General features: G+C 39.9%; 1 protein-coding gene across 1 annotated transcript in view; it reads right to left on the minus strand.

The window, feature by feature from the left end:
* LOC117432390 (EF-hand domain-containing protein D2) overlaps positions 1 to 19,686 on the minus strand; it is a 40,240-nt gene extending 20,554 nt beyond the window's left edge. The window contains exon 1 of the mRNA XM_034054263.3: positions 19,173 to 19,686. Coding sequence (XP_033910154.1) covers positions 19,173 to 19,468 — 296 coding nt within the window. The 5' untranslated portion in view covers positions 19,469 to 19,686. The remainder of the gene's footprint in view (positions 1 to 19,172) is intronic.
* Positions 19,687 to 20,249: the final 563 nt, after the last annotated feature.

Consider the following 20,249-nt stretch of genomic DNA (forward strand, 5'->3'; position numbering starts at 1 on the left):
ATTATTGCTTATTCTACAAAGATATTCTAAAATGGCCTAGACACATTTGTTGGTACCCCTTAGAAAAGATAATAAATAATTGGATTATAGTGATATTTCAAACTAATTAGTTTCTTTAATTAGTATCACACATGTCTCCAATCTTGTAATCAGTCATTCAGCCTATTTAAATGGAGAAAAGTAGTCACTGTGCTGTTTGGTATCATTGTGTGCACCACACTGAACATGGGCCAGAGAAAGCAAAGGAGAGAGTTGTCTGAGGAGATCAGAAAGAAAATAATAGACAAGCATGGTAAAGGTAAAGGCTACAAGACCATCTCCAAGCAGCTTGATGCTCCTGTGACAACAGTTGCAAATATTATTAAGAAGTTTAAGGTCCATGGAACTGTAGCCAACCTCCCTGGGCGCGGCCGCAAGAGGAAAATCGACCCCAGATTGAACAGAAGGATAGTGCGAATGGTAGAAAAAGAACCAAGGATAACTGCCAAAGAGATACAAGCTGAACTCCAAGGTGAAGGTACGTCAGTTTCTGATCGCACCATCCGTCGCTTTTTGAGCGAAAGTGGGCTCCATGGAAGAAGACCCAGGAGGCTTCACAAGAAAAACATAAAAAAGCCAGACTGGAATTTGCTAAAATGCATATTGACAAGCCACAATCCTTCTGGGAGAATGTCCTTTGGACAGATGAGTCAAAACTGGAGCTTTTTGGCAAGTCACATCAGCTCTATGTTCACAGACGAAAAAATGAAGCTTTCAAAGAAAAGAACACCATACCTACAGTGAAACATGGAGGAGGCTCGGTTCTGTTTTGGGGCTGCTTTGCTGCGCCTGGCACAGGGTGCCTTGAATCTGTGCAGGGCACAATGAAATCTCAAGACTATCAAGGCATTCTGGAGCGAAACGTACTGCCCAGTGTCAGAAAGCTCTGTCTCAGTCGCAGGTCATGGGTCCTCCAACAGGATAATGACCCAAAACACACAGCTAAAAGCACCCAAGAATGGATAAGAACAAAACATTGGACTATTCTGAAGTGGCCTTCTATGAGTCCTGATCTGAATCCTATTGAACATCTATGGAAAGAGCTGAAACTTGCAGTCTGGAGAAGGCACCCATCAAACCTGAGACAGCTGGAGCAGTTTGCTCAGGAAGAGTGGGCCAAACTACCTGTTAACAGGTGCAGAAGTCTCATTGAGGCTACAGAAAATGTTTGATTGCAGTGATTGCCTCTAAAGGTTGTGCAACAAAATATTAGGTTAGCGGTCCCATCATTTTTGTCCATGCCATTTTCATTTGTTTTATTATTTACAATATTATGTTGAATAAAAAATCAAAAGCAGAGTCTGATTTCTATTAAATATGGAATAAACAATGGTGGATGCCAATTACTTTTGTCAGTTTCAAGTTATTTCAGAGAAAATTGTGCATTCTTTATTTTTTGTGGAGGGGTACCAACAAATGTGAGCACGTCTGTATATAGACATAGATAGATATAGATTATATATCTCTATCTATATAGTATTTTTTTTAGACACTGCAAGAGCTTGTAACTTTTTTTGTATTGAATATTTTAATGTTATAGTGCTACTTTGGGTGTTAATTTATTTTCCCAGCTCTACTTTGCATTATAAAGTTTAGCATACTGTAGATAGGAAACTGGTAGAATTATATTATAGTTGAGCGAAGGGGACATAGAAACCAATATATGTGTACTCCAACTCAACATCAGCCGCGAATCATATTCCAAAAAACCTTTTCATCCTGCCTGCTGGACAAATGACCTGAAGCATCGATTCCCTGCCAGAAGACATGACTGGAACTCACAGAGCCATCAGCAGGTCGTTAAAACAAACAAGGCAGTTTCAGGGCACTGTTCACTATGCTAATCACTGCAGACAAATCAACAGAGCACTAATGCTGATTGCATACTGCAGAAAGTTCAGGAATTTGTCGCTAACAAAATAGTTGCATGAACCTCTATTCATTTTATTGGTCTCAAATGTATAGTTTTGAAAGAAACACGTTTTCATTTAAAAACAAGATCTGGTACTGCACTAGGTTTAAAGAAAACTCCGGGAAACCCTGCTTGTAGACTGTCTTATATTTCCTGGGTCGTAGTGACCTTAAGAGTGAAATTGTCCCCACCTTTTCACTGGCTTCTTTCCTGTCAATAAACAATCAGCTACTTCCCCTATTGACTGGTATGCTTTCAGCCAATAACATGAAGACACGGCTCAGGGAGTACAAATGTAAATAGATAACCCAGGCACAGAAACAGAGTTTCCTTAACCCTAAAGTAGTACCAGATATCACCAGATAACATCAACTGCATGTGTGCTGTGGCATGTGTTTATTTCACAACTGCACAATTCAGACATGCAGTATGGAGCTAATGGAAGTGCATTTATGGAATTATTCTGTTAGCTACAATTACTTTAAACGATCACTCCCTTAACTGTGATTCTGTACAGATGTATGGGAACTGTACTGAGGTCATGATGCTTCTAAACAACGAGGCTGGGTAGAAGCTATCAGTCACACAGCACTAATATACAAAATGGTACAGGAAAGCTGCCATGTAATGTGCTTCACACTGTCCCACTGAGGGGCGCTGTGCTCCCCCTAAGGGATATGCTGTTTACAAAACGCTTGAGAAAGTCGTTATTTGTGACGATGGTATTTATTGCGTTTAGTGCCTGTAAGGATTGTAGTTGGGTCGTTAGGTTGGAAACATTGAATTTATGAAGATGTTTTCTGCTTTGGATTCAGGTATTGAAAACAGCACTGGTACGCTCCGTTTCTTTGGTTTTAATAAAACTACAAGAAAGTACAGTTAAGTGAGCATAAAAAACATTTGAAACAGGGTAACAACGAGACTGGGTAACAGCAAGCCAATAATTCTGAGCTCATCTTGTTTTTCACTGTCTCTGGAGCAGCTCATTCTGTCTGTGCTGCTCTCTAAAGAGTCCTGTAGAATGAAACGTACAGACGAATACAAGAATACAATCAGGTATCAGCAAACAGATTTCAAACTAAGGAATTAATGGAATACAAATATAAAATTAAATGAAATTCCTGAGGAGATATACGAACTCTTTCAACGCTGCAGTGAACTATTAATGCACCACTGCAGGTTTCTAAAGAGGTCAAGAAAAACTAACTAGAGTTAAGAATTGTAGTACAATCTAGGAAAACAACTGATTCACTCTGCCAGTTACCCGGGCGCAGTCATGGGTATGCCGCTATATAAATTTATTTAAAGAGGTACTGGCTTCAAAAGAAGAGTCCTAGTGCCAGGAATAAAAAGCCTTCCTCCAAACAGCAGGGAAAAAAAATATACTGGAAAAACACATCCTACCAAGAATGAATCCATAACTTCATAATTGTTCAAACAGAACTCGGTCTGGTTCGTTTTGTTTCAAACAATGCATCCATGTGCTAGCTGTTCACACTTATCTGTGAGCAAAGGGACCGAGTTTGTTTGGATGCAATACAGTTTTCAAGCTAACTCGGTTCGTTTATAGGCTATGTGAACCAGATGTTTACAATATCCAGCAAGTCATATTGAAAGATGGCAGCTATTGATGTATTTCTCCGGTTTTTAATATAACGTGTTTTAGTCTTACATATTGCTGTGGAAGAAAGCACTGGGGGAGCACTTCACTAATTTAATTAATACATGTATTGAATACCTATAACCTATAGTATAGGAGAATAATGCAGTTTAGGTAATTCTGCACCTGAATTATAAGGTATTTGGTTAATAAATTGCATGACTTACAAGCTAATATGGAACTGATCAATTTTAAAGATTTTATATAGATTTCAATCTTGTGCATAAGAGCTATGACTGAAGGCTTCACGCCTCCCCATTTACACTTGTGAATATAAAAAATTGCTAAGAAAATAATAAGGTGTACAATAAACAAAATATCACTATTACAATTTACATTGAAATACCATCTAATGTCCTCATACATCAATTCTGGCAGATCTGAAATTTTTATAGATAACCAAGTTGTTTTTTTTTTGCTTTACTTGTTTCCTCAGAATATGAACTAAACTACGCGAAAAATGTTTACTTCCGAGTTTGTTTCCTATGTGCAATAGGACCGAGTTCAGCAGCTGTTATTCACGCTTCAATCCAAACTGTACCGAGTGCAGACCAAACCATCTAAACGGACCCAGTGTGAACACAGCCTAAGACAATCATCGGGAGCCAAAAATAAACCCTGCCACAGCCGTCTAAACACCCTCCCTTAATTGTATTCAATTTCATGTTTTGCAAACACAAACACCTTGAGATGAGTCAGCTTGCTTGCAGGTGTGCCTTGAGACAGCATGTCTGAATCACCTACACTATCTAAACAGGGCAATGAAATGAGCATTAGTATTCCGACAGCCTGCTGGTGTGTGAAGCTATAATCATGATGAAACTGCAATCACGTCACATTATTTCAAGATTACATTACTGCAAATTACTAGCAGTGACAAACACAGACAATTTAAAGGCAACTAAGAAGTAAATTAGATATACTTCCATTGTGCATCTGCTCCTTAACGCTGGTCCCATGTTGAAGACTAAAGGGTTCTTAGAAGTTGATGTTAGAATAATACACAGATAAGCACAGAGTTTTGGTACAAAATAATTTAGAATTTTGCTGTGCAAGTACAAAGACAATTATCTAAAAGCATGTGGTCTCTATGAAACACCACCAATAAAGTCACGTTGCCTCATTTATTTTGTTTTTTATTTGCAAACTCTTATTGGGCTGGGGGTCAGCAGGCAACAGTAATCCATCCACTTGAACTGCTACAGATCAGCCCGCAGTGTTTACAAGAATAAATAATTCACACATAATAAGTTATGAATCAACTGGAAAACACATTTCTCAATTTTTTTTTCCTTCAGGGGTGCATTTGCCAGGAGAAAAAAAAACCTCAAATAAACACTGAAGTGAATCCAGATCATGCTCCCTCCTGCAACAATGCTCCCACAATAAGCCATTCGGATTCACTGAAATGTTTACTGTATAAGAGAGATTCTGTTTCTTCTGGTGAATGCTGCAGAGTAGAGCTGACTGGAGTGGCTGCTGTACCTGTGGTGGAGCAGCCACTGCTGAGCTCACAACATCTCTAGAACTCAACAGATAGAAGGGACCGTATACTTGAAAGCCAAAGCAATGCATTAATCCAATAATGAAGAAGCATCACCCAGCATTTCCCTTGGGAACCAGGTCCTGCTGCTTGGTTATTCTATATATTGTGCTGCAGACTGTGGTCCTAAAACTAATTGTGAACAGTTGATACAAACTACAGTAAATGCAGAGAGTTTATCCCATCTCCAGTCAATGTGGAGAAAGAGAGCCATGTATATGTTGTCTGAGTTGATGATTAGTGTTCAGGCTATGATAAGTTGGGATACCAGATCGTGTAGAACAGTGGTTCTACAAGTTGTGTGTGTTTCTCATAAGGTTGAGGGCAATCAGGCCCCTGGTAAAGGTGCTCTAAATTGATCACACTTCTCCTGAAAGCATTATGTTTACTAATAGGAGTTGTTCATGCAGCTATAAGGGAGGAACAATGTATTTAACACCAAGCTCCTGATCATTTAAGAAGGACTTGAAGTTGTGAAATGAACTGGGTGCAGGGCTCGTGTTCGTTTCAAGCCATGCTACTAGCATGGTTCCAGCATACAAAAGAACAGACAATGTGCAGACCCACCCATTCAGAAACCACAGAGACACTGAAAAGTTAACTATGTTATACTGTATGTTATAAGCTGTTGGATTGTGGTGCTAGGGTGTGGAACATGTGTTACTCATTTTATCGCTCTGACAGCTTGCATACAACATATCTTGAAATCCCTGAATTATCTTCTCTTTCAAAAATGTTTAAAAAAACTTTAAGAAACTACTAATATATCACAAAAGTTGAGTGGTGCCTTAAACATTATCAGAATGACTGGGTGGGGTATTTGCCCATTTTACTTTTACTAAAATTGATTTTTGCAATGATGTCAGCCAAGGTTTTGTTGTACTAGTATTATGAGTATTCCTAGCTACTAGTACATGCATACAAATATATAATATAGGGATTTTTTGTATAATATTTAAAGTAATAAATATTTTCTGTAAATGTGTGATTCTCTATTGTAATTTCTGCTTAGATTTTTATTTGCCATGCTTACTAACTATTCCAGCAAAAGCTGCTACGACACGACAGCATGCCTGGAGCACTGTAACACTGAACAGAGCTGTATGTGCTTGTGATGTTTAACAGGTACAACTCTCTCAAGGAGTCAAAGGATTCAAATATCACTTGATAGAACTGCTTCTCATCCCTTCATTTATTGCATGTATTTGTAGAAGTGTGCAAGGTATCTCACTGTTAGAAAAGATGTAATCTTGAGCAGGTTTGTCTGTTAAAAGAGACATCCTACACATGACGTATTAACTTATAATAATATCACAAAAAAAGACTGTACTCATGAACTACTATTAAACACAAAAACGTCTGTTTTTTTTTTTTTTTTTTTACTTTAGAACTGAGCCGTATGTTCTTTTCTCAGGACTTCATTGATACACAGGATAAGACAAATTCTCAACAGAGATATGTTGATGTCTCTTCAGTGATTAGTGAAAATGGTACAACACTATTTGATTATCAACACAGAAACCTGGTGTGCAGTGTGCTAATTCACTAGCCTTTCATGCCTTTAACCTTTGGAGGCCTGGGTTCAAATCTAGCTACTCTGAACACAAAGGCAATTGGTTTAGCAATTTTCCACTTTGTCCCGGTGGACTTTTGTCCAAATTATCATACGACTGAGCTCGACAGGGGGATGTTCAGGTCAGGGCTGTGCTCTCTCGCTCGCAGAACTGTGAGGGGAGGCTCTCATGGTGACTGTCTGCTGGCAGAGTGCTTGACTGAAGCCAGTGCCATTGTCCCTCACCTATCACGATCCCCAACGTCTCAGGCTGCAAAAGTTTAAACGTTTAAACAGTAAATCAAAATAGAAATCATTATGTAGTATTTTACTAAATGTTCAACCAGAAATGTCTGGTTTTCTGAAGATTTGTTTTGCTTCCCCTACAGTTTATCATTTATAGAACCTTTGTAAACCACTGTAATTGCATACTGTATGTGAAAAACCATTTAAAAACTGAAATAAATGCAAAGATGACAATAAATAGTAAATCAAATCTACTGCTAACACTGACAGGTTTATACAGGCGCTGCTGACACTGACAGGTTTATACAGGCGCTGCTGACACTGACAGGTTTATACAGGCGCTGGTAACACTGACAGGTTTATACAGGCGCTGGTAACACTGACAGGTTTATACAGGCGCTGCTGACACTGACAGGTTTATACAGGCGCTGCTGACACTGACAGGTTTATACAGGCGCTGCTGACACTGACAGGTTTATACAGGCGCTGCTGACACTGACAGGTTTATACAGGCGCTGCTGACACTGACAGGTTTATACAGGCGCTGCTGACACTGACAGGTTTATACAGGCGCTGCTGACACTGACAGGTTTATACAGGCGCTGCTGACACTGACAGGTTTATACAGGCGCTGCTGACACTGACAGGTTTATACAGGCGCTGGTAACACTGACAGGTTTATACAGGCGCTGCTGACACTGACAGGTTTATACAGGCGCTGCTGACACTGACAGGTTTATACAGGCGCTGCTGACACTGACAGGTTTATACAGGCGCTGCTGACACTGACAGGTTTATACAGGCGCTGGTAACACTGACAGGTTTATACAGGCGCTGCTGACACTGACAGGTTTATACAGGCGCTGCTAACACTGACAGGTTTATACAGGCGCTGCTAACACTGACAGGTTTATACAGGCGCTGCTGACACTGACAGGTTTATACAGGCGCTGCTGACACTGACAGGTTTATACAGGCGCTGCTGACACTGACAGGTTTATACAGGCGCTGGTAACACTGACAGGTTTATACAGGCGCTGGTAACAGCAAACGGTTTGATTTTCAGAGCTCTAAAAAAAGCAGATGACAGTCAGTCATTAACACGATTCTAAAATAAAATAAGAAAAAACTTGAAACAGACCATGAAGCATATTCTAGCAAGGCCAGCGGTTCAGCACAGCAGTTGTGCGTGGGTCACAGAAAGACAAGTTACAATTCAGGCAATTGTGGTGAGTGACTCCAAAATAGACACAAAACAGACAAAAATATACAGAACTGCCAGTTGCAATTCTGTCAATAAGAGTTTGCACAAGCAGCTACAGTGAGAGCGCATTTATTGGACCCAACGTGTCTGCAAGGTGTTTAAGTTGCAATGAATTTATAATATATTCATGCCACTTTTATAATATGGAATAAACTTCAAATAATTAATGAAAAAAATGTAGCCTTACACTGCACACACACTGCTGCACAAGGCTTATACCTGTATTGACTAAACCGGTAAAAACACAATTCCAAATGTCAGCAAAAAGAGTAAAAAAACATTGATCATTTGTTTAGTCTTGATTTAGTCTGCCACCCCCCACCGCTTTATTGGGGAGAGAATAGTGGTACATGTCTGTCTTTAAAAATCTGAGAAACAAAAAGCAGAGAAACAGAACCAGTAACTACTGGATCAAGTTGCAATTCATGGGAGTTAAAACAGGATTTTAAAGAATTGTTGATCCTTGAAAATTTATAAGCCACCCAAGCGAGGCTGCTTTTTGCTGCAACTCCAGAGGGGGAGAAGGATTTGAAAGGCTTCAAGGCTCAAAGCACATGCAGGCACCGAGAAACCAGAGGGTTAATTAGCAGTGAGGCCTTTTCAGAGCGAACAACAATAATCCCATATCGACACTGACTGCTGCACTGGGATCCAGCTGTCTGCTGCTGAACGGTTTGCCTGCAAGAACACGAGGCAGGAAGAATGACATGATAATTAAATTACCTCCCGTCGGCAAAACAGCAGGCCAGTTTAACACAACGTTCTGTTCTGTCTGGGTTCGGTTTATCCACTTGTTTTGTTTTTGTGTCATCTTGTAGCCATTCGCTGTCCTAGGACCCGATATTGTAGACTACTGAGGAGTTCTTAGCCAATTAGACTGCCATAAACCACATTCTTGACATCAAGCCCACCATTTTGTGTTGAAACAGCGGTAAGGCTCATGGCACCCGCTTTAAAAAAAAAAAATCATACCCCTGCCATTCTCTATACTGTCAAAACTGTGACATTATAAACCGATCATGTATCTCAGCCCCTTAACAGAATTCCCTTCATCTGCCGTTCCCCTATCTTGAATGAAAGCTCCCATACAGTATTAGGATTAGCAGGATTTCAATAAATAAGTAAATCATGTTTTAGTCTTTGCCTGTTCGCTTCTACTGGTGCATACAGGGATGGAAATAAGACTCCCATTGTATAGCAGTTTGATTCATTGCCGGTTTTACTAGGAGATTAATAGATCACACCTGAGCTGGTAACCAATACACTGTGGCTAATCAAGCTCGTAGTAAAACCTAGAATGGGTGAAACTGCTATGTTAGGGAGTCTCATTTTCATCCCTAGCCTATATTCCTGCATAAATTCAGCATCCTGTGACCGTTTAATAATATATCATAAAGCTGTGGTTAATGATTACTTATTAGTTTTCGTATTTGCAGAGAAAGTATGGTGCAATGGCTGCTGCCAAAAGGGCTTGTTCCTAGACTTTGAACTGCACAGTCTGACAATAAACTAACAATGAGAACTCGGGCACTGGCGGAGATGCAAGGCTCATCTAACTAGGCATGATTGAGCCGGCTCCTAAGAGTCAAACAGGTATTCCACGAGCAGCGACACACTCTCACATAGAGCTGTTTTCTCGTTAACCCTCATCTTTCAGCCATCTTCACAAACTCACTCACGTCATGAGGTACAGTGAAGCTTATTGGTATTGATGCTCCTTGCTGACGTTTTAACACAGAGGAACAACAATGAACTAGAGCAGGCTTGTGCAATATACTAGGATTGTATTTTATTCTGGAGCTTGCAAAGTTAGTGCCCAAGAAACGCAATGGACAATGGCACCCAAGTCACTTCCAAAACGGTGACAGAACTGACATCATCTGTCGTTCACCAATAACCTAACAAAAAAGACCTTAAAACAAATATGCCTGATTTTCTATGTAACACGAAATAAGGCACAAGGTATTGCATTGATTACAGCAGTGTTCAATAATACAATTACTTTTCTGTGTGCAGTCTACTGTACATGCACAACACACTGTGCAATAATAAAAACACAAGAAAGCTGTAAACATGCACTAATCGGCTGTATGACTAATTAATGTGAGTGATATTAACCAGAATACGACCCATTGTATTTCAATGTGGTGATCAGGAGTGGAGGGTGATATTAAGCAGGTTTGACAGTGTATCGCGCTGTTTGAAGCAGTAGTAAAAGCAGCCGGTATCAGCATTTATAATCATCATACTGCAGCAGTCCATTCTGTCAGTCGCTTACAGCTCATTCCCACCATTCAGCACACGAATCCAGCCAGTTTAGTGCAGGGCTCTCATCGCTATGCAGTGTGCGAGGCAGCCTCTCATGTGGGGCTATTGGAAATGCAAGTCACAAGCAGGACAGCAAGAAGGGAATGCTTGCCATAGACACTCATTGCTTCAAGCCACCTTTTGTTTTCATTTCTCCTGCACAAATGGGGTTTTTTTTGGCCCTTGGGAAGGTACAGATAATGGCAAATTGAAAATCCTGAGACACAAAAGAGATTAAAATAAATAGATCATTCACTGCAACATTAATTTCCACTGGCGCAGCTGGAAATACACAATTAGAGTAGAGCTGTAGCATCCTGATCTATTGCTGTAGGCACAATGGAAACCTGCAGTAACATGCTATCTTACTCTCAATCAGTTGTGCTAAAGAATGTCCCAAGGGTTACCACAACTGGGTTCAAACCAGCATCCCGATTCGAATCGAATTAAAAAGCAAGAAGCAAAAGAAACCCTGAAAACATGCATGTGCTCGTAATACAACGAGACTCCCAACAGAGCACCAGGGCGTGTATCAATCAAGGAATGTAGCAAAATACTCATTAATAACCATTTAATTACTGCATATTTTCATACAATTGTCCAAGTCAAATTTTTGTGTATGCGTTTTAGTTTATAGTTTTAGTTTTTATATGTTACCGTTCAGATCAAACAAATTTAAAAATGTCTTGCAGTGTAAAAAAAATAAAAAGCCAGTCAATTTCCGTCACCGTTATTCACAGGAGCCAAAGTTAACTGCACAAAATACTTGACGGTTAGCACTGCGAGCTGTCATCTAGTCCAGTGTTTATTTAAAAGTTAATTCAAGAGGTGCTTTAACAAAGTCATGCTCAGCAGATAGCGAGTCCCGCAGCCCACTAGCAGCCCTCTGCTGCTGAAAGGAAGCACTGCCCTAGGAGATGTGGGCACACTGCTGCAGATAGCCACACAGAGGGGAATGAAGGAAGATTGCGTGATGCATTTGAAAGACTGAGTGATGTATTTGTCTCACAGCAGTAACTGGGGACCAATACCGAGCAACAGCCTGGCACAACAATGGCCCAGCGACAGCAGCTTCAGTTGATTGGATAATAGTCTTTTTTAAAGATATCTGATTGGCTATTTAGTAGTAGGCCTGAATCTTTCAGAGCAATTCTCTCAATTAGCATCAGCCCCATAAAGAGATTTCACCACAGGATAAAAAAAACAAATCTCTTGTTTGTATCAGCTTCATAGGAAACGTTCAATTTCTAAAGGCCTGCTTAACTAAGCTCTAGTTCCAAGTTTGTACCGCTTTCCTAAAAGTAAATAAAACAAGCTGTTATTGTTATGAAATAAAGGCAAATACTGACTTTGGGACTTAGATGTGCTTCTAAGGATTAATGACATCTGTTTCAGCAGAAGGCCTTGTTCACAGCCCAGTTTGTTGAGGTAGTTTAATCTATAGACACAAGCTACTACATGCAAGCTACTACATGCACACAGTAGGACTTGTTTACCGTGACAGCAAAGAAGTTAAAGCAAAGTATTTGTCTACAGACCATGTCTTTTAAAGCAGTCTTACAATAACTGTGGACTATTAGAGTGGCAATGTGCCACAGCGAAGGGGAACATTTTGCCAGACTTCACAACTTTGCTCTAAAGCTACACTCAATCTAATTCAAATCCCCTCTGTAGTGATGGCCTGGCATTACATCAGGGGAATCCTGCACTACCCTTCAATTCTGATTGAGCATTCTGAGATTACGAATGGTTTGACCTAGGTACTTTTTCACATGCATGTGTGGCCTACTATACAGTGACTTTAACCTAAAAAAACAAGCTCATCTGTTTCTTTTAAACCTGCTGCCTTGCAACTAAAGTGCTGGATGAATGATTAGCATGCTTAAAGAGGCTGGGCAATGGAAAGAAATCGTTTAAAGAAGCTGTTGTCTTTTCCCTTGCGCTGGACCCACAATCCCAGTTGTCTGCCTCCAGCTGTTTGGCTGACAGTCAGCTGATATATCTGCCAGTACTCTTTCTCTCACTCTCCTGTCTCCATTTTCCACACCTTCTCTCTGCTGCATTAGATAGCACATTCTACTGGTAATTGGCAGTTGTGAAATTTGTTGTAATGCAACAAGGATGCAGGATAACTTAAAGTGAACGTATCTCAATTGACCAGCACTGTGTTACTGACTACCAGGGATTCTTGGAGTCTGCTTGATGCAGGACAATGGTAACAAAATCAATACAATTATCAACACCAGCGAATTAACACCAGTGATGGTCCACTACAACAGAAATATACCGAATCTCAAAATCCAGACTTTCCTGAGTGTCAATACAAGAGAAATATAGTAGCCTGTAATTCTCTCTCTTACAACAGATGAATATTCTTTTTCTAACGCAGCGGGACAGAGCTGCCTAATCCCACACAGATGCACATATATAAAAACAAGTTTGAACTGATCATTTTGCATAAATGGAGTGAAGGCATGCATGCAAATGGCTGCTTACTGAAGCGGTCTCCCATTCAAATGAGGAGCGTTCTATACGGTGCAAATTCAAATCATTTCAATAATTTGTGCATAAAAAAATGGAAAAAAAAGTTGCATCCCAATTGTAGTTCATAGAACTGAATTTTAAAATAGTAAATAAAATAGTAAATAAGTAACCCCACCTCCACCCCAACCCCCTCTAAAAGAAAACTGAATGTAAAGCTATTTACACGTGAAACTTTAAAGTCATTTTATAAAATTCTAATTGCCTACAAATCATTAGCAACATCTGCATTAGGAACACAGGGAGGTAGCTAGAAGAAGCTATTCTGGTTCTAAAATGTCTTTTTCTATTCATTGCTTGCCCAGTAACTGCATTCAATGCACACCAGACTATGAGCAGCTCAAGAGTTTTCTAAGAAAACATTCTCTTTAAATTTCAAGGCTTTTAACACTTCCTCTCAGTATTCAACTCACTAAAACGGTATTCCACACAAACATGGAAACACTATGGGCAAGGGCAGAAAAAAACCCAGCTCAACTATAAAATAATACAAAAAAAACAACCCAAAAGCATTCTATCAGTACATCTCTGCAGCCATCATCTTCCACTTTGACTTCCGAACAAGCAGACAGCAGTCTTACACGTTTCTTCTTCAAACCTCTTATATTTGCATTAAAACATTGTACAGCTAACTGCTCAAGGTCTTAAAATACTGCAGACAATGCTGCATGTGGTCCAGCTCTTGATGCACCTTTCCTGAATACTTCCCAATACAGTGGCCGCAACTTGTATGCTTGGGATTTTAGTTGTGGGCATGCATTGTATCCAGAAAGGACCTGTTCCCATGCTGGGGTGAAGATAGGGTTATATTTAATGAGTGATAACGTCATTGACCATGCATGCTCTTGCACAAAAGAGATCCTATCCCCAGTGTCTATAAGTGAGCATACTGATACTGGGGGTTTTCTTTGAGTGAATGCCTGTCTTCATGCTGGAGATGGGCAGGGAAACATTCTGCCATTTTGTAGAGCGTACAAAGCAAATTTGTGCCCATGTTGGGATAAGGAAGTGAAGCCAGGATGGAATGGGGCAAAAGGAAGGTCAGCTCTGCAGGTGTCCACTTGATCTTAACAAGCGTATGGCATATATCCCCAGAATCTGATAAATAATGTTTATACCAAGTTTCATGACAATTGGATCAGTGGTTCTCTAGATACACAGTATGCAAAAATGTAAGGGTGACATACAGACGGATTGATGAATAGACAGACAGACAGACGCCTCAATATACCCGGAGAATCCGATACTCAATAACTTATGCTAAAATATGTTAATAGCAAGATGACAAAGTGGTTCTCCAGATATATGGAAAACTGTGAAGTAGCAAGGGATAATAAGAGCTCTTACTGTAGCTGCACTGGCTGTTTCTTGCTAGTTCTGTAACATTCAAGTTTGTTTTTTTCTAATGAAGTTTTTTTTGCATATTTAGCCCAGTGGTAACCAGTTTGTGAATATGGCCCTTAGCTGCTCTTTACAAACTGGTCTGACATCATATTCTGACTGTCAAACTGCTGGCAGACTTCTATAGTAGCTATGCATTGCCAACACACACAGACAGTCCTACATTCTTAAACTGGAGAGCTATTTGTATTCACTGTCTCTTCCAAACCCCACACAGATTAGCACAGCCACGAAGTGCTCAATTAAATACTGCACGAAATGTTTCTTATTCAAAATAAATAACAAGTCCCCGAATGTAGACTAAAACTAGCAAGGTGAAAAAAAAAAAAAAGGTGATTTTTCTGTGCTCATCTACAGTCTCTAAGGGAGTGTGTCTCTCTCTCTCCTTTCCAAGAACTACACCTAGCCATAGTAAAATTTGTATTCAATTTCAACCTGGATTGGATAAGAAATATTAGAGTTATCTTAATGTACTCATCTTTTTCTCCACTTTCTGTTTCAGCCATAACACCCCAGTGGCTTTTTAAAACTCAGAAGTTTAACGCACCTCTGTGGCCTCAATACAGCTTGAATAATGTATAACCTCTAAATATATAAAGTAGCAGAGTGTAACCATTAAACCACCCCCCTGCAACACGCCCAACGGGTGCAAAAAATACAACATTTATGTATTTTGTGGTATTTCCTTTGCCCTATACATCCACACTCTGGATTCTGACATGGACCTGAAACTTCTAAGGGTTAAAATCTTACAAGGATGTATGACAAACTGAAAAAAAGAGGAAAACAAATAATATTACTCTTTAACATTTACTTCCTGTGTGTGTTACAGGTAACAGGTCCCCAACTAAACCAGCATACACAGTTTCCAATGGGCAGGAAATATTGCAAGAGTCTGGTGTGGTCCTATTACTCCCATTAACATAGAACTATCTTAGTATGCTGCAGCAAGAAAGACCGACTTCACCCACATCCTCCCCCACTACAACTCCACAATGAATTGCTGTACCGTACTAGTTGCGGCCTGTCTGCCAAATGCACGACCATTTCACTGTCCACTTTATAACGTGGTTGCCATGGGAAATGAGTTGGCTGTGAACATCAGATTTAATGGCACCGCATTGTAGTACTGTAGTTTGGAAATCAATTTTAAACAGGAGCAAAATGTCGACATGGCAATAGATAAGCGGGATAAGGGGAGAGACATTTGTTATGGATTGCTGATGTGCTCATCAGTGGGCACGATGCAGTCTATTTTAAAATGATACTGACACTTCAGAACTCTTAACCTTCCCCTGCTGGATTTGTTTCCTAGCTCTTTTTAACAGTAATTTTATCAGTTTCCTTTCTGTTGAGCTTTTAGTTCTGCTTCTTTAGATTTTTTTCCTAACACAACACATACATGCTTCTTTGTGAAGGGGTCACATAGTGTAATTGCAGATCAAGTGATTTTGACTTACAGAACAGAAAGCTATCAGGCAACATAACAAACAGTTGATAAACAATGAGCAGGCATTCTTAATGTGCATCTGTGAGTGAACTTTAACCTGTTTCACTAGGACTTCTGCAAGCTGGCATTGCTGTTTCTCAATAGCGTTTTAAAAAGAGAAGGAAGATTACTACAGTAGCCACAAATAGACCTGCCTTTCATGGTAAAGTTTGGCTATGTTAGAAAGAGCAAGAACTTACGGAAAGCATTAGCTACGATACAGCTCCCAAAGATCTTAGAAGGGTAAAATAAGACTACTTAATTACCTTTCTATGACAATACATATTTTTCTCCCATATAAAAATTAGCAATAATACAAGTAAAAAAAACACATTCATCTGTATTAAAGACAAAGGTCTAGAAGGTGAACGTGTGCATTGCCATGTGTACGGAATCTTATTTTGCTAAATTTGAGGTACATTTGCCTACTTTGCATTTTTGTATAGTATCACCACTAAACAATATCATTTTTTAATACTGATCACATCTCACAGAAAAACAACGAACTGAATACTCAATAATGTTTTCTTTTCACTGCTCTCTTCAGTTCCAGCAATGCTTGATTAGATCCAGGACTTGAGATAGGTGTTTCCAATCAAATCAAAATGAACATTTGTTGCATGCTGCTCAGAGAAACATGAATAATGTGATGACCTAATGGCAGTACCTTCAAATCTGTATTCAGATCACACACAGACCCATCACGCTATGGTCCCAGGTATAAGTACTCCAGCCTGCCTTGTGAAACCAAGACAAATTTCCCTGAAATTACACACAGAAAAGGAAATCCCTGAGGTTAAAATTACAGCCTAACCCTTAACCTTACGGTTTGGAATGGGGAGTTCTGTGTCTAAAATATATTCACGGAGTTTCAGTGATGGAGGCTATTGGCTCCTAGCTTTAAACTGAAATAATGGGTTTCTGTATTCAGTTTTGCTTTTAATAAGTGAAGCAGAGCATCATGGGCGGGAAAAGAGTTAAGAGACTGGAGGGGCTCTCAGGGTAAAGAAATGCAAAGGCTAAAGACAGTTGCTTTATTGTTTTATTTAGCCTAGTGCCCATGCATGCTGACTGATCTAGACGGCTTTAAGGAATATGCATGACCCCCTGTGTGCGGATCCCTTCATTCTCCATAAACTTGTGTGCGGATCCCTTCATTCTCCATAAACCTGTGTACGGATCCCTTCATCCTCCATAAACCTGTGTGCGGATCCCTTCATCCTCCATAAACCTGTGTGCGGGATCCCTTCATCCTCCATAAACCTGTGTGCGGATCCCTTCATCCTTCATAAACCTGTGTGCGGATCCCTTCATCCTCCATAAACCTGTGTGCGGATCCCTTCATCCTCCATAAACCTGTGTGCGGGATCCCTTCATCCTTCATAAACCTGTGTGCGGATCCCTTCATCCTTCATAAACCTGTGTGCGGATCCCTTCATCCTCCATAAACCTGTGTGCGGATCCCTTCATCCTTCATAAACCTGTGTGCGGATCCCTTCATCCTCCATAAACCTGTGTGCAGATCCCTTCATTCTCCATAAACCTGGACACTACATTTTAAGCAAGTTCTACACACAGTCTCGGGATTATAGTGTACCAGTAATGGCAGTTACCATTCCAGAAATCCACTGGATGTAAAAAACCTCACCTTTCCAGTTGATCTGCATTCGTAGCAGACCATATAGGGTACAACTGCTAATGCAGTATGAGTAGTTCAGAAATAAAGAGGGGTTGACTATCTGCTCAGACAAGCAAACGATCAGAGTGGAGTAAATTGCTAAACAAATGCCACACCCTAAGATCTATATCATCAGTCACAATTACTGCTTGAGAACAATGTATGAGCTTGCCACTACTTTAAAAAAATACCTGGAATACCAGTGTGCCAGACAAGTAGTGCATTTAGGCAGAATTTGATTCTGATTGGCTACAGCGAGACAAGCGCTTGCTGTCAGGAAGTTTAAACCCACTTCTTGTCTCAAATGCAAGCCATGAAGACTCACACATGACTCCAGGATTCTCTAAATTCTGGCCTCAGCCCTTCCAGTCACCAGAATGCAGAATTGAAAAGAACAGCAGCGATAACTTGAAATACTCTTTCATGAAGTATTCAGTAAATAATAAAAGGTAAAAAACTAACAGAGGAAAGGCCTTGAAAGAAAAAAACTATAAGCTTCTTACTTAAATATATTTCTTCTTAAGTATTCTTTACCGAGACCCTTCCCTCTCTCCCCAAAAAACCTAAAAAAAACGACACCCACACATCCTGTGTCTGTCAATCACCCAGATTTAATGAGCATTGAAACACAATAACAAAATACCAACTACAGCTATGGACAGAGAATCAACGGTTCAATGCGGACAAACATACAGGGACTGGCGGCAGTTCACTGGGCGAGCAAAGTACAAGGAAGCCCTTGTCAACCGCATTGTTGGCAAGGGAACAGTGTACGGTTTCCAAGATTTGTGGGGGTCGGTCTTTATTAAATTGCTAAGTAGTTTAGATTGTGACGGGGTTTTTTTTTTTTTTTTTTTAATCGCACTCCCGCGCACGCACTTCATAGACATCAAAAGCCAAACAGAGTATAGCATATAAATACCTCAAGTGGAATGCTCCAAGATATACTGCTTTATATTTATTGGGGTAAGGGGATGCCTATATTATTAACACACAGTGCGCTACAATAATAATAATAACAATAATAATAATAATAATAATAATAATAATAATAATAATAATACACGTAACTCACTCAGCACATGCAATGCAATGATTTGAATCAATCATTTAAGTGCATCTTTTCATTTTGCTTTAGGAAGCGACATTCACAAATTATATTTGAACACAATGTACTTCCCGATTTTAACGAGTCAGTCAGCCTGTGCACTGTACTGTTTAAATTCACTTGAGCAGTCTGTAGCCTACATTTATATTTGCCTCTAAGCACACGATTATCATTTCAGTTTTTACAACACCTGCCATATATTTCAGTATTTTATTTGATTAACCACTTCTCCGCAAGCATTATTATCTGTAGGTTAGCTTAAGCGATTTGTATAAACTTCACCTGTGCAGTCATTACAGTTTACTGTACGCCTGAAACAGAACTGTGTTTACCTGTGAATTACTATTTTTCTGTCGGTCACGCTACACATAAACTTAAGCCCCCCCACTCCACTGCAAATGCATGTGCTGGTATCTGAAATAGACAACTCACTGTTTGAACATTTTCTCCATGTCCTTGATTTGCTTCCTCGAAAACTCCTTGAACTCGGTGTAGGGGTTGAACACCTTTTTACTGGGTTGCTGGTGCTCTGCAACCCCATCGTTGATATCCGTCCTGCGCAGCAGCTTAGCCCCCAACTCCGAGTCTGCATTCGCCGTCGACGGCTTCTCCTCCTCGCTTCGCCCGCCTACCCCATCCTGCGTGCCGGTCAGAGACACCGGCTCCTCCGCTCCTTCTTCGATCTTCAGACGGCGGGTCAGCTTGGATGCTAGCTCGTCAGAAGCCATGGCTTTTTAAAAAAACAGAATTGTTCTCCCGTGGAGAATGAAACGTTACAATGTTTATAAAATAGATATATTTAAAACCCCAAGGACAATATTACTGGTAGTCCAAACCCAAAGCAGTACGGTTGTCCAGCGGGTCATACAGTGTATTTAACTAGTTAAGATCCTTGCTGTCTTAAAGGGACACACTACTGACTGCATTCTTTGCTAGCCCTCCTATTTCTCGTAATGTAAGCTTGCAAATCACACAATATACTCCCTCGGCCCCGCCCATTAAAGCGACTCACTTATTTATTTTCAATAATACAGTAAATATTTTATATCAGAAAAGCACACGTTATGTCTAACTGTTATTTGTATATAGATTAATAGAATAATCGTAAATTAGTATAATTAAAAATATGTATTTTAACTGGTTTCGCAAAAGTCTAGTTAGAACTATGCTCTTTAGGATCATTCATGAAGCTATACAGTGCATCTCTTCAATTCATTTTTAGCATATGTCCACCACAGCATGGTAAGAACTTGCGTGCATGTACTTTTTTTAAGTATGGATAATCTTTTAAGAAGGGGGTCCACACAAGCAGAGAAGATAGATCTCAGGTTTGTTAAACCGTGTCTGTGTTTTACCTGTTGACCTCAGAAGTCCATTATTATGGAGGAGGGTACAGTAAATTGCCCTTTATTAACACCACAACACTATCATATGTGTATTGTTCTTTTGAAGTAAATTCCCACTATTTAATAGCTGAAGGTGCCTGTCGATTAACAACCACAGACTGCC

The sequence above is a fragment of the Acipenser ruthenus genome, chromosome 27, assembly GCF_902713425.1.
Source record: "Acipenser ruthenus chromosome 27, fAciRut3.2 maternal haplotype, whole genome shotgun sequence".
Taxonomy (NCBI): Eukaryota; Metazoa; Chordata; class Actinopteri; order Acipenseriformes; family Acipenseridae; genus Acipenser; species Acipenser ruthenus.